Genomic DNA, 12,870 nt, shown 5'->3' with positions numbered 1-12,870 from the left:
GCCGCCGCTGTGCGCAGCTCCAATCTCAAGACACAAAAGTGGGCACTCCAGCAGGCCCGAGAAACGGCGACGAAGCAAAGCCTGGAAGTCTCTTCATGGGAGACCTGAGCACGGGCTGTTAAACTTTTCCGGATTTATAATAAAGTTGTTTCCATCCAGCTCAAAATGAAATGTGTGCTTGAATAAGCCTAATGTAGCTCAGAGGAAATCATCTATGGACTTGTCTCGTTCCCTGTGCACTACAGGTGATTGGCAGGTCGCCCTTCGGTGGCTTGAGTTGGCGGGTGGGCATTCCGGCTACCTGTTGCGTGCACTCTTCGGAATAAAGCTGAGTAAAGGGACCACGTCCGGGACGCCAGTCAAGTTAGGGCCTTCGTGCTCCTACAAGGTTTTGGTGAATCGAACACTGCCTGTTCTGCCGCCTCCACGTTCACTACACCTGAGCGCAATGCTTGTTTTCCCGCTGGTGGGGCGCTGCCCCACTATTCCAGTCCATCGCGGGCCTGCTCCAGCACCTTGGGAGAGGAAGAATCGACTAGCACTTTAAACCGCGTGGTATACGCGGCGGCGTATACTAGGATTCGAATGAGCACAGTCCACATGATCCGCGACATTGTGGCTGGAGCTGGAGGAGCGGACAAGGGATCCTAGAGCTATGGCCTGGCAATGCTGGCCCGGAATCACGCCTGCTGGCTAGGAATTCGGGGCAGCGTCGTCGCTCACAGCACGTAGATACTCATCATTTCCGGCATGTGGCATCGCCGAGACTTTGTGGCGTTGTCGTAGAAATGTCAATTCCACGCACCGTATGCGACTACGAAAACGCATACTTGAGAGGCGAGATCGGCCTTGTCAGGAGGAAGCAGTGATGACGGACTATCGATAGTTCGATGCTGTGAGTAGTTGAGTGACTATCAAACATATTGACGGTATGTTAGATAGTACGAAACCACCCGATATACCGCCCGTCGTGACTGCAACGCAAACTGTGCGATGTTTTCTAGCATAACCCCATGCATGAGCTTGGCAGACCACGGTAAAGACGATAGCGCTCTGCGTTGTCCGAACGCTGCAGACGGATTCGCCTTCTGCGCCATGCCATCGTCGTTCTTATATGATATAGTCTACAATACCGTTAGCATGAAACAGCGTGACGTCAGCCCACCAGTGTTTGCAGTTGGAACTACATGCAAAGAACAACTGCACATTAATGTACTGGAAACCTTGCAAACGCTACCTAATACCTCTCTTTGGAATGGCTTTGAAGGAGGGGTGAACTGAAGTGCAAGGAAGGACACAATAAGTCACACTTGAATACTTTTCGATTTGAGCAAGAAAGCGGCTATAAATGCGTACAACTTCACTGCAGCAAATTTTAATTGAAAATTTACGGTTGACGCTAGAGAAAATAAACCAACCTTCACGGACTGCTGTGGCAATACTTAGTCTCTCTCTCTCTCTCTCTCTCTCTATATATATATATATATATATATATATATATATATATATAAGCGATCGCGGCCTTCAGAATGTCGACATCGAATATAAACATGAATTGCGTTCGACGGAAAAACTGGGAAAATCGAATGAATGTAGTGTTACGGATCGTGAGATATCACAAATCTTGGCCTTATCACTAGCCAAGAACTATAGGTGCGATCGACAGCGCTATCATTACTACACGGTCGTAATGCTCTTTGAAACTACGGTAATGCTATCGACGCTACAATCAATAGACAGACAGACAGACAGACAAGAAACTTTAATTGGTCCGAAGGGACTACGTTGTCGTAGTCGCGGGCCGCACCCGCGCCGGGGGCGGAAGACCGTGATCTTCAGCCCTGGCGCAGGCCCTTTGGACAGCCCGAAGTTGGACTTGAAGCTTGTCGCTCTTGACGGCTTCATCCCAATCTTCTTGCCTGTTGAAAGGCGAGTGGCGCAACACAGAACATTGCCACAGCATGTGGTTCAAAGTGGATCGTTCCTCGCCGCAGTCTGGGCAGCGGGGATCCACACCCGGAGTGTAGTGGCTCAGCCTTGAGCGAGACGGAAAGGAGCCCGTCTGCAGCATTCTCAGCACCGACGCCTGGGGTCTGCCTAGCTTCGGGTGAGGAGCCGGAAACTGTCTGCGTCCCAGCTGGTAGTGAGCAGTTATCTCGTGGAAAGTTAGCAGCGGGTCCGTGGTTCGGTCGATCCCCTGCGAAGCTGGGCCCCTCGGACCGACGCGGTTGATGAGACCTCGCGCCTGGTCGTGGGCCAGCTCATTCGGGTTGATCGAGCCAGGGGAGACGTCCCGGCCCATGTGAGCCGGGAACCAAGTGATGACGTGACGGGCCGTGCCTGTCTTGCGGGTCCTCAGCACTGCTGCAGCCTCGGCCGAGACCGAGCCGGCGAGAAAGGCCATCGCCGCCGACCTGGAGTCCGTGAAGATCTGCGTGCGCCCGGGTTCGCACAGAGCCAGCGCCACTGCCACTTGCTCTGCGACGGACGCCGTCGAACGTTGTATAGACGCCGCATTCAGGATCTTGCCCTGGGGGTCAACCACCGCACCCACATAGGAGTTTGATCCGGGATACCTCGCCGCGTCGACAAAGGACGCGAGCTCTGGGTTCTGCAAGGCAGTCTTGATGAGTGCTCGGGCTCTGGCTGCGCGCCGGGCCTCGTTGTGCTGTGGATGAACGTTCCTCGGGAAGGGGGAGACTCGAAAGGCGTCCCTTTCACCCTCGCAGAGCGGGACTGCGCACGACTCCTCGGCCATGGCTGCCAGACCCGCCATCTCGAGTATTCGACGGCCGGCCTTGGTGGTAGAGAGGCGAACAATCTGTGCCGTTTTCTGTGCTTCGATCACTTCGCTCAGGGTGTTGTGGACCCCGAGTTGCATCAGCTTCTCCGTGCTAGTCGTCACGGGGATGCCGAGGACTCGTTTAATGCTCTTCCTCATGAGTGCGTCGATCTTGTTCTCCTCCGACCGCGACCAGCTTAGCGCAGAAGCCACGTAGTTGATATGGCTCATGAGGAAGGCGTGGTAGATCCTTATGAGGTTGGCTTCGCTGATGCCCCCCTTCCTGCTCGTCACTCGCGAAACGAGTCTGAGCATGTTCTCCGTCTGCGCGCTCAGGCGCGCGATCGTTTGCGCGTTGCTGCCCTTTGCATTGAGGACCAGTCCGAGCACCTTGAGAGAATCCACCCTCTGGATGCGCTGACCCGTCTTCGTTCTGAGTTCAATCGGTACTTGGCCCAGCGTCGTGTCGAACTTGCGGCCTTTTCTGTCGGGCCGATACAGCAAGAGTTCCGACTTGGTCGGCGAGAGGACCAGTCCCGTGCCCTCGAGGAATTCTTCCGTGACGTGCAAGGCCTCTTGCAGGGCCCGCTCCACCGCTGCGTCCGACCCACCGCCGCACAGACGGTGATGTCGTCCGCGTAGAGAGCGTGATTAAGATTGGCGGCCCCGATTCGGTCGAGTCGGACTGATAGCTCTCTCATGGCGATGTTGAAGAGCAGTGGAGATAACACCGCACCCTGCGGCGTGCCGCAGGCTCCCAGTGCGTATCCGTCCGACTTGATCTGGCCCAATTTGATCGCGGCCTTGCGATCTCTTAGGAAAGAGCTCACGTACGCATGGAAGCGTTCGCCAAGGTTCAGTCTCGTCACAGAGTCGAGGAGGTGCTTGTGTTTGACCGTGTCGAAGGCCTTGGCGATGTCCAGCGCCAAGATGCCTCGGACGTCTCTCGTGACCACGTCGACTATCTGCCTCTTGATCAGCAGCATGACCTCTTGAGTGGACAGCGAGGGTCTGAACCCGACCATATTCGGTGGGAGGAGGTGTCGTTCCTCGACATGTCTCGATATTCTGTTGTGGATGACATGCTCCGCCACCTTGCCCACGCAAGACGTGAGCGAAATGGGTCGCAGACTGTCTGTGGCTGGTGTCTTGCCCGGCTTCGGAATTAGGATCACCGTGGCTTCCTTCCAGGCATCCGGTACGATGCCGGACTCCCAGACGTCGTTGATTTCTTTAGTGAGCAGTTCGATCGAGCCGTCGTCCAGATTTCGAAGGAGTCTGTTCGAGATTCCATCCGGCCCGGGCGCCGATCTTCCGTTGAGGCCTTGAAGGGCCGCTCTGACCTCCGAGACGGAGAAGGGGGAGTCGAGCTCCTCGTCCGCCTTGCCGCCATAGGCCGGGTAATCTTCTGGTCCGGACTGCCCGATGGGGAGGTAGCGACGCGCCACTTCGTCCATCACTTCGTTCTTAGATGCGCCTTCGCTATTGAGCTTGTGGACCAGCCTATCGATGGCCAGAGTGTGGTTTCTATTGGACTGTGTGTCGTCCAATAACTGCTTGAGGAGGTTCCACTTGCCTCCCGCACGCATCTGGCCGTCGACCGACGCGCAAACTTCGTTCCACTGCTGCTGGCCGAGCTCCTTGCAGTGCGATTCGATCTCGCGGTTGAGGGCCGTGATCCTCCTCCGGAGGTTGCGATTCAGCTTCTGCGTCTTCCATCTGGCCGTGAGGGAATTCTTGGCTTCGAGCAGGTGCGCCAATCAAGCGTCCATGCGGTCGACCTTGAGGTCCGTTTCAACGGTCCTGGTGACCGCAGCTACGTCCTTCTTGAGCTGCGCTGCGAGGTCCGCAAACGACTCGTAATTTTCGTGGTCATCCTGCCTTCTCTTTCGGAAGGCGTCCCAGTCGACTATTTCGAAAGCCCTCTGCGGGGCCGCGCTGACCGGTAGGGAGATTTCCACGATGTAGTGGTCACTGCCCAGGTTCTCTTGTAAGTTGTGCCACTCCGCTCCCGGCGCGTTCTTGACGAAGGCCAGGTCTGGGGTGGTGTCTCTCGAGACCGAGTTTCCCATGCGCGTGGGGTAATGGGGGTCGGTTATCAGTTCCAGGGAGCTGTCAGTCACTGCCTGCAGGAGTCTGCAGCCTTTGGGAATGCTTCTCACATAGCCCCAGGCTTCGTGCGGCGCGTTGAAATCTCCAGCCATAACAAGCGGCGTCTCTCTCGCCTTAGACGATGCCTTGGTTGTTAGGCTGTAGACGGTCTGCCGGTTGTCCCTAGGAGAGCAGTACACATTGGTAACGTAGACGCTGTTCTTCAGCCAACTGTTAGGTATGATCTCGACGAGCAACGCTTCCAGTTTGGTGTTGCCAAGACGGAGATCGTGCTCCTGGAAGGCGCACTTCTTTGCAATAAGTATCGCTATGCCGAGCCCGCTCTCCGCCAACGAGGAGACAGCTCGGTATCCCTGGAGGGAAATAGTTTCCATTCCTGTTTCCTGTAGTAAAATGACGTGGGGCCTCTCTTGCGGCTCCCGGGCCTTGATGAACTGCACCAGCTGAGGCCTGCGCCTCCGGAAGCTGGCGCAGTTCCACTGCCACACGATGAGCTTACTATCCGGTCTGGCCATGGTTGGGCATGTTGGACCGGAGGTGGGCTGGGGTGCCATCTTGCTCGTCAGCCCCCGACAGCTGTTGTCCTGTATCATTTCGCTGGACACCGCCTCTGGCCTGGCGGCGTCGCCGTAGTGTAGGTCACATCGCTTGGCAAGCTCGTTCTCAAGCAGTTGCACTCTGAGTAGAAGGGTCTGGTTACTCTGTACCAACTCGGCAAAAGATTTTTGCATGCGGTCCAAGGACCTCTGCATGGCAGCCTCCGCCGTGCTCACATCTTCAACCGTACCGTGGGAGGAGGTGGCTCTGCGCTTGACCGCCCTTGCTGTGGCCCCATCTTCCGTAGACGTTTGCCTTGCCGCGGCCGCTTGGATGGCGCTGGCGTTTCGGAAGGCCTCAAAGTCGGCCTTCATTCTCTGAATTTCCTCCTTGAGACTGGCGTTTTCGCTCATCAACTGCGCGATCCTGGGATCGTGCGCCCGCTCGCTCTCCTGTGCGGCGGCGTGTTGCGTCCGGCCCGTCTGCTTCGTCTGTTTCACTCTGTCGGCCCAGGTGGGACCTCCTGCGATGCGCACCTGGGACTTCGAGCGGCCCCTAGATTGAGAGCGCCCTCGCTGCACGGAGCGCCCACGTGAGCGGGAGCGCGTTCTAGAGCGGGAAAGACTGCGCGAGTGGGAGCGTCCCCTCGAAGAGCTCCTCTTCCGTAGCGCTGACGTCAGTGCCTGGCTCACCTCACGTGCCGCGTTGGCGCCCTTCTTGGCGTCGCCAATTTTCTTCCGCCGACGCCTTCGGCGTCTCTGCCTGACGACATACGGCGTTTGGAAGCGTTGCTCGCACTTACGATTAGCCGTTGGGTGAGGGCCGCCGCATATGCCGCATTTCGCCTCACACTGGTGGCCTTCAGTGGGGGACGCGGCTCCGCATCCCCTGCACTTCTTCAGACTCGGGGTCGGACATACATCGGCTCTGTGGCCCAGTTCCCCACAACCGTAGCACACATCAACTTGCCTTCTGTATAAAGAGCAGGGCAGCATGCCCGCTCCACAAATGACAAAGTTCGGCACCCTCAGTCCGTCGAACAGGACGATAACCGTGGTGGTGGTCTTGATGCGACGCACCTCCAACGCGGTGGGGTTCCGCTGGTGTACGATCATGGCGCGGAGCTGAGCGTCGTTGAACTCGATGTCGACTCCCCTCACAACACCCTTGCATGTATTGTCCGAGGCGGCCATGTATGCGGCCACTTCAAAGACCGCTTCGCGCAGGTGGATCTGCTGAACCATCGCGTAAGCACGCGCGTTCCTTTCTTCTGGCGTTGAGACGACGTAGATGTTTTGCACATTGTTTGGGCAGACGATGTCTTCGCCAACCTCGTCGGGTGAAAGCGCCGCCGCCATAGCCAGCGCTTGTGCCACTCGAATAGTGCTGATCTTTTTCACGTCGAGACCACCCCTTGGCCTAACGATGATTCGAATATGGTCCCGTGGCAGTCTCGGGAGCCTTGAGGCTGCGGCCAGCTTCTTCAGCGCGTTCCGCGGGGCTGCCGTGCGGCTGCCGCCCCTGCCGCCTCCCTGCTTTACCGGGCTCGGCGTCGACTTGGAAGTTTCCTGCCTTGCCTTCTTAGTCTTGCCCGTTGCCGTGGTCCAGCCGGGGCACCTTGCTTCTTCGGGGGTGATTTCTACCCCCTCCACCATCTCGATTTCGGGCATGATGCCCCACCACACCGGAGTTAGGCCAAGGCCTAGCCCGTACTCCTCACCAGCGTTAAACCGTTAGGGTTAAAACCGCCCGGCGTCGCGAAAAGTTCAAGGTCGTTTAGAAGTTCGAGAAAAGCACCTACCGATATAATTCCGGTATCGGCTTGATCCCCGCAACAAACTGCGTCGAATGATGCACAATGTTCAGGCGTTTTCGCGGACTGTACCACCGAAAACATTTGAGGAAACGGGAGCCGATGTTTGCGCGTCCGCACTTCTCGGCGCCCCCTGGCGATCTCCTACAATCAATAGCTTTTTATCAACACACGGAAGGTGCTCGTAATTAGCATACTTTTGGCAGCAGCTTCTTGGCAACCAAAACGAATCTTTGCTGGCTTAAATCCATTTCTAGGACTATGCTGACCACAACATGTATCCTCGCTTCCACGGAAAGGGGTTAGCGGCGGCGTAGCTTGCCGCCGCATCCTACACCGTCACCGCCGCCTGGTGCTTCAGCCGTGACAAGCGAGATACAAAAATCTCTCTCGCGCTTGGCTTTGGACACCTACGGCAAAACCCCAAAGGGGGAGTGCAGGGTGTGTTAGGTTTTCAGAGAAGCGCAGATCAAAATTAGTGTTTAAGATTCACGGAAATGGATCAAACTAAACGAGCGACTAAAATGCACAAGTATCTGTACCTGAAAAGCGTGGGCACCAAATGCGGGAAAAGGTTAAGGTAGTTGCCAACCAAGTAGACGATAATTGAGAGTATAAATAGAAAATCAGGAGTCACCAGAAAGACAGCGAGAGAAACAGACAGTGAATTGGATGCACAGAATGGAAACAAGAAAGGCCATAGCGATTTACAATAATGGGAAGCAACAAATTATAAGGGAAAATATGTACGATAGCGCGAAGAAAGATGCCTTGCTATTTGAGCTTCGCGCTCGTTGCCTAAAGACAAACATAGACCGGAGAAAATATGTAGCCCTTTCCTATTACTTACCTTTTCCTTGGTATTTTGGGTCTTTTTCTGTGTATAAAGCATGTACCAACTATCCCAACATGTTTATTACGTTTTGTTAAAATATGTTCGCTACTAGATGAGGCTTGCGTTTGCTGCAGCAAAAAATCTAGAGACCAGTCAGCACATCCCAATGGAATGAAATGGAATCACCCACTGAGAACTGTAGGTAGCGTACACCTTCCAGAAGCGCTTGGATTTAAAGCGGACGGAAACATTAAACCTCAGCAGTCGAGATAAGCAAGAGCCATTTGGAGTATTGACGGCGAAAAACAGGGAAGAGATTGACACGACTGGATCCGTTACAGGCGTAGTAATACCAGTACAAGTTATGGATATAAGTTTTGAGGAAGCGAAAAACTATTAAAGAGGTGTATGCAAAAATGTTAGGATGAAAATCACGTATACCATACCTGAGTAACCGAGCAACTCAAGCAGGCTAGGTGGCTAGGTTGCCAATAAATCTTCATCGTTAGCGCGGCATGCGGTTCCAGTCGAAAGGGTTACTGGAGCGGTGCCACAAAGGCCTTCTTTCGCCAACTTGAACGCGTCCTCTGTACAGACATGGGAAATTTCTCAGATATGACGTAACACCGAAATTTATTGCTCGAGAATATCTCCCCTGAATACACTTTACCTGCTTACCTTTGCTTTTACTACGTCATCGTATCTGATGACCGTTACGTGAGAGTTATGGGACGTGTTCGTCGTTGAAAACCGCTGCCTGTTTTTTTTTATCGTGCTGCGCCTTCTTGCCTTGCCGCTTCATTAAATTTTGGCTTACAGCAATTTCGAGATAGTCAGCGTGATAAAGAGCCAAAATAGAAAGATGCAATCTAGAGTTAATCATCGAAAAATTTCAACTACGACGTACGTGGTCCTTGTCTTCTTTAGCGCCGACCCTTGATCCACTATATCTTTCTTTTTTCTAGAGCATCATTCGGTAAAAGAAACCTAATTTCCAAGTCTTGTGCTGATATCGTCCAACACACTGACAAGGATGATATGCGTTGATGTTTTTACCGGTATCTCCAAACATACACGACCTTTGCTGTCCAAAGTGGGAGGTCGCTCTTGTTCCTTCCCTTCAAGTAGCTCAGCTCGAGCTTTGCAATAGTATACGCTTGTGTTACTGAAGTGCTCTGCGTTTTGTTGTGTTACTGCTCAAAGTGATTACTTATGTTTAAAAAGCAGCCCTGCAAAGTTGCACAAAGAGACGAGAACAGCCAGTGTACGTGCTGCAGTAGGTACGTTGAACTTTGCAGCGCTGCTTTTTAAACATAAGTATGATATTTCAACAGGCCCCCGCGGAAGCCCTAATCAGTGATCGTGACTATCGTGACAGGTAACTGTAGAATCAATTTACATTGTTGTTCTCTTCCTACACAGGGCCTTGACATATGGACTATTCTCTGCCTCGGATTTGTGTCCGCCTCCATAGTGGAAGTCACCTACGTCTGCTACTGTAGTGATCCCGCAGCCGACAGCGGTAATACTGCGAATCCAAATACAGGGGTGAGAAATCTCGGAAATATAAAATAAAATCATCTTATGTTATATGTTCTATCTTCAAATAAACACTCTTATCATCAACAGAAATACATTATTATCTGATGAAAAATATAAATATTCGCAGTTTAACATAGTTTGTTCTGATCCGGGGACAAGTGTTGCGCGAAATGCGAGTATTTTTGAGAAACTTCATGGGTTGCCCGTGCAGCTTAGTGCTGCACTGCTTTAGAAGACAATCAACCGTTTTACAATCTGCCGGTTTCGTACGAATAGGGCAGGTCAAGCGAATATGTGAACGGCATTGCAGCTGCTTAGCGCTGTCAATAACTGTGTGCAGCTGCGTCTGCACGATTCTTTTTTTCATGTTTTTTTTTCAGGACTGCGGAATGATCACTCTCTTGCTCTCTCCCGGTTAAGCTCAGGTTCGTGTCGGGCGTTTCAAGGAGACAGCTGTCGGTATTTCGAGAAGGTCCCAAGAACGAGAAGCCAAAAGCCGCTTGACTCGCTTGGAATACGACGCTGGCGGAAATCAAATGACCATGTTAGGACCAGATGAGCGCGCCGACAAGTTCTGTAGAACTGCCTTCCCTGTGGCCTTCGTCGTCTCCAACGTCATCTTCTGGTCCTGGTTGTACTTCAATCAAGTAAGAAGTGACAGCGTAGAAAAAGGATACTCAGAATTAAAAAAAAAACATCCTTGGTGTAGTGCGCAGAGGCTCCATGCAGTGAGCGTTCTATTCATCTATACGTACAGTGCCAATGCTGCCATTAAAGATAGATAATTTCTAAAGCGACTTGAGCGTTATAACGTTTAAAATCGCTGTGTAGTCTATGTCGCTGAAGCGAACGCAGCCGGAACTCGCATCCCATAGCGAAAGAAGTATGTGTAATTTACTAAGTATAATTTACTACCACGTACTAAATAGCATAATAACGACTCTGAGATATCAACAGAGAATGAAGACAGCTGTCAATAAAGCTAACGAAACCTTCAGCCCCGTCGGCCCCAGTGATTATTCGCGCTAAGTACTAGATTACCATAGGAGAAAACAGTTGGACGAGTTCATGCTTATTACAAGCTTAAGACATCATTAACATCATTAAAACATCATTGTGCCACTTAATGATGTCTCAAGTATGTAACTAGGTTACTGCTTCTGCGATTGGTAGGCCGCATAAGTGGTCACTACAGCCACTGAGCCTACCATAGTGGCGGTTATGACATGCTATTGAGCAGAAAATCTTGCCGTAGTGTCCGGAATTGTATAACGCACAAAATGCTATTGTTTGAGTATCTATCAGCGCTGCCAGTTTTATTGGGACAGCGAGGCTTACTTTTCAAGCTCCTGAGAACAAAAAATTGGTTCATAATGGCCTCAGAGAAAGACGAATCACAAGCGACAATCGCGCCCTTCGTAGTGATTAGCAAATTTCACGGCGGAAGCTTTTCTGCTGCTCTAATTGGCTCCATCTGCTAGCTAAAAAGTGGCACCGCAGCAGTACAAACTTGTGTTCCATTCTGCCAGATGCCGACGACAAATGTTGCCCTGCAGCCCCAGCTACAGACAGCGCTTCCATGATTTTGATTCGCGTAATATGCAGCCTGATCTCTATGTCGCGGTTGATTGACAGTTAGTTCTGGTTTCCATTCTCCATACCGGATGCCGATAACTATCTGCAAACTAGTGTTGCGTAAATTTCTGCTTTCTTTCTTCAGTTCTAGTACGAGTCTGTTTTTGTAGAGTTGCAGTCCTTCCATGACTCCTCAGCTATAAATTTGTTGCTTCAAAAACCACAGTGAAGTAGAACGAGGCATGAGAAGTGACCGTGAAAGTTTTAGACACCTGAGTGGGTCTATTGCTCACCTAATTATTCTTTTTTGTTTCAGGAGAAATAGTTTCATCTTCAAGCACAGATGCACCAAATGGAAATCTGGAAAAGCCTGGGAAAGCTCCAATAATCACTTTCGCTTGAATACACAAATAAAGAAAGAGACATAACTGAGGTTCAAACATGATGCTGCTGCATGAAGGCAAAGTGTTGTTCCTCTTACTGTCGTCGACAATGATAACCCTACTTGTCAGGTTGTCTTTGTTCTTATTTTTTGTCAACTAGGCGACAGTAGCCATTTGCCGCTGATCTACTGACCTTTCTCGGGCCCCTGTAGTTCACAGAAAAACGCTATTATATGACTCGTGTGCTAATGAGAGGGTTCTGACCCCGTTAGGCTACCTTACCTTGCCACAGCTTGAGTTGACCTTGTCTCCCAAGGTGCTTTATTCTACTGCAGTAGAAGGAGCCATCGATGTCGTTAGAATAACGCTGGCAAGGCATTAGAAAAGTGATTCGAAATATATACGTTTATTATACACGTTCATGTTATTATCACGCTAACAAACTTGGAAGATATCTTCAACACTCAAAACATATGATTATATGAGTTTCTGCCGCCTTTTAAGTGGGGGAATGATCAAGATTGCGAGTGTACCAAGGTGGAAGCAAATGCGTGGTTTCTGCTTATTGCTTATATATTTTCACAACCTAAACCTCGATGCCAACTCTCAGGTCGGATCCTTAAATTAGACATGTGGCAGGCAACACTCATGGCCCGAGGGCACGGAGTAAGACATTTAGGAGGTGAAACTCCCGTCAACGCGAGCGAGCGCGGGCGACCAGATAAGGTCACAATTGTTGCATGCGCCGACGGGGCCATATACAGTGGCGGCGCCATGCGGCGCGTCGTAGAAGCCGCAGCGAAAAAAGAAAAATGCGGCGCCCGGGCAGGCGGCTCCAGCGCGCTCTCAACAGCGGTGATTTCTTTCCAGGCCGCCAGGCGCCGCCAGCACGATAACGGCTCCCCGGGCATGTGACTTTTTCTGGTCGCCGCAAACAGCGGAGTTTCCACTCGTAAATGTTTCTTGCACCATGCCCGAGGGCAAAACTTGCGCGCAATTGTGAGCTACAGGTCACAAAAGGAAGATGAGAAAAAAACCGCAATTTATGACGTCCTTATAACTTGTAACTTGAAATATCGATTTGAAAAAAAGTTATTTCGACCTCTTCCTCACACCCCATCACCCACAACAATCTCACATGACTTTCCTGCAGTTTTTATCAGCTTCACCTCTGTTCAGACACCATTGAGGTGAACTGGTGGCATAGATTGGGATCTAGCTGGTCACTAAATCAGTACAATGACTACCATAGCTATTACCTCATTGGATAGTAGTTGTGCTCTACGCACTC

General features: G+C 51.6%; 1 protein-coding gene across 3 annotated transcripts in view; it reads left to right on the top strand.

Annotated features, from left to right (window-relative positions):
- The window catches only part of LOC142571108 (glycine receptor subunit alpha-2-like), a 238,950-nt gene extending 227,261 nt beyond the window's left edge, over positions 1-11,689 (top strand). For all 3 annotated transcript variants that reach the window (XM_075679398.1, XM_075679396.1, XM_075679397.1), the window contains 3 exons: positions 9,502-9,627; positions 10,047-10,268; positions 11,513-11,689. In XM_075679398.1, coding sequence (XP_075535513.1) covers positions 9,502-9,627; positions 10,047-10,268; positions 11,513-11,521 — 357 coding nt within the window. In that variant the 3' untranslated portion in view covers positions 11,522-11,689. The remainder of the gene's footprint in view (positions 1-9,501; positions 9,628-10,046; positions 10,269-11,512) is intronic.
- Positions 11,690-12,870: the final 1,181 nt, after the last annotated feature.

Source organism: Dermacentor variabilis, chromosome 2, assembly GCF_050947875.1.
Source record: "Dermacentor variabilis isolate Ectoservices chromosome 2, ASM5094787v1, whole genome shotgun sequence".
NCBI lineage: Eukaryota > Metazoa > Arthropoda > Arachnida > Ixodida > Ixodidae > Dermacentor > Dermacentor variabilis.
Note: the sequence above shows the minus strand (reverse complement) of the source record. Positions and strands in the feature narration are given on the sequence as shown.